General features: G+C 44.5%; 1 protein-coding gene across 1 annotated transcript in view; it reads right to left on the reverse strand.

Annotated features, from left to right (window-relative positions):
• FSHR (follicle stimulating hormone receptor) overlaps positions 1 to 1,282 on the reverse strand; it is a 136,114-nt gene extending 134,832 nt beyond the window's left edge. The window contains exon 1 of the mRNA XM_008162144.3: positions 1,131 to 1,282. Within this exon, the coding sequence (XP_008160366.2) occupies positions 1,131 to 1,282 (152 nt within the window). The remainder of the gene's footprint in view (positions 1 to 1,130) is intronic.
• Positions 1,283 to 1,946: the final 664 nt, after the last annotated feature.

The raw sequence follows: 1,946 nt of genomic DNA on the forward strand, positions 1-1,946 counted from the left end.
TTTCTATGAGTAGGAACTGAGGACTTGGGTTGTCAAGGGAAAAAGTAGCAGCAGGACCAACCAAGTCTGCAACCATTTGTCCCTGAGTGAAACTCTGAAATACAACACCGATGTGTTTGAGTGAACTGAAGAGATGACCACACCTTCTGCAATAAAGCAAGAGTCATCCATAGCTTTAGGGGGGACCAGGTTTGAAACAGGCTTCCAGAATAGTGGCTTCTGTTTAAAATCCTTGCACTAAAAACACCAAAGATAGCTATAATCTCTGAGCCACAAGTTGCCAGTTCTTAGGGGAAGCAATAATCTTTCTCTAATGTAGACAGACATGGGATTTCAAGGGGAGAAAACAGCAGTAGAATATGAGTCAAAAGGCCTTAGGTCTAGTTTTGGCTCTGCCTCAACTCATTGTGAGAGTTTGAGCAATTCTCTTGACTCTTCAGACCCCAGATACCTCATTTGCAAAATAAAGAGATAGAGTTACATTATATTGAAGTTCTTGTCCAACTTTGTTGTCTACTTTCTTTTGAAATAGTTCAGTAAAAATCTAAAGTTGAGAATCATATATTTTCACCTGTATGAAAGGTTATCCTGTCTTTCTCTTTCCCTCTCCAGCTCATTTTTCTCTTCTCTCTCCCTTTCTTCACACCCCTTCCCCTGTCTCCTCCATCCCTCTCTCTCCCCAGGAAGCCGAATCTCAGTTGGGGAATTATTTGCTCCTGCCTCCAAAGCAACAATGGCCCTTGGATTCTTAAATTCAGTGTCCTCAGGAGACTCACATTGTACATACCACTTAAATCAAAGCTGTCTTTCTGCCTCTAATTCATAGGTCTTCAAAGTTTCTGCTTTCTCTTAGTTTTACTTTTCCACCAAAGAGAGTATGGAACCCAAGAGCAAATACATTGAAAAGACATTCAGGTTTCCGCATGGCTCTTCCCAGACAAACACCGTGACCAACGCTCACCAAAATCCTTGAGAGAGACACAGGGCATGAGTGTTGAGATGGGGGAGTTTGTTTTATTCAAGCTTTCAGAAATATTTCAGCTCAACAGTTATCAGCCTAATGTGAAAATAATACCAGCACCCAGTACACAAATGCCTGCGGTGGCAGTTCCGCAGTCTCTGATACTCACAGTTCAACGGCATTCCTGGGGAGGTCGGAGGGAATCTCTGTCACCTCGCTGTCTTGGCAGAGGAAAACCCTGTTAGAGCAGTGACAGATCCGATGATGACATCCTGAGCCCAAGCTCAGGAAGGCCAGCAAGTAGACCCGGAGCAAGGCCATGCTTATTTATCCATCCACCTGCTTTCCTTCTGCATTTGCAGAGAAAAATCTCCACAGATTTCAGAGGCTCCACTCGGCACCCTTATGAGATCTGCCTCCAGGGTCACATGACCCAAGGGATGCTTTTTTTTTTTTTTTTGTCATTCCAGGAGAATAGCAAAAGTCCTGTGTGCCCCAGTATTTGGGGGGGGCAAAATAAGCTACTCCCTCATTCTTTTTAATTGGGTTTCTTACACCCTGATCCAAGGAAGATAGCAAGTAGAACTTCGGTGCATGTCTGGCATAGGCTTCATTATTTCACTGTAGAAGTATCCCTGCTGGTCACCATTCTTTTCTCAACAGAGTGACATGATGACTTTCTCCACAAAGAGACACAACCTACAATGTGGCACTAAGAGTGTCACTCAGTGAACTGTGGGGACTTGTTCTAGTCTTGGCATCAATGTCTTCTTCCAGCTCACTTGATATAACACCAGACCAGAACTTCTGTGGTAGTCACTGGTCCTCTTTCCTGCTGTAATTAATGACCCTAGATGGCGCTGCTCAGAAGACAAAGCTGCTAGTGTGCCCCAGGACAGTCCGATCTCAGTGGGTGGGAGGCACTTCTGAGAGGGTTATCCCCAGAGGTAATTGACTAAGGGACCTAAGGAATGGGCTGTTTTTA

Source organism: Eptesicus fuscus, chromosome 16, assembly GCF_027574615.1.
Source record: "Eptesicus fuscus isolate TK198812 chromosome 16, DD_ASM_mEF_20220401, whole genome shotgun sequence".
Lineage (NCBI taxonomy): Eukaryota > Metazoa > Chordata > Mammalia > Chiroptera > Vespertilionidae > Eptesicus > Eptesicus fuscus.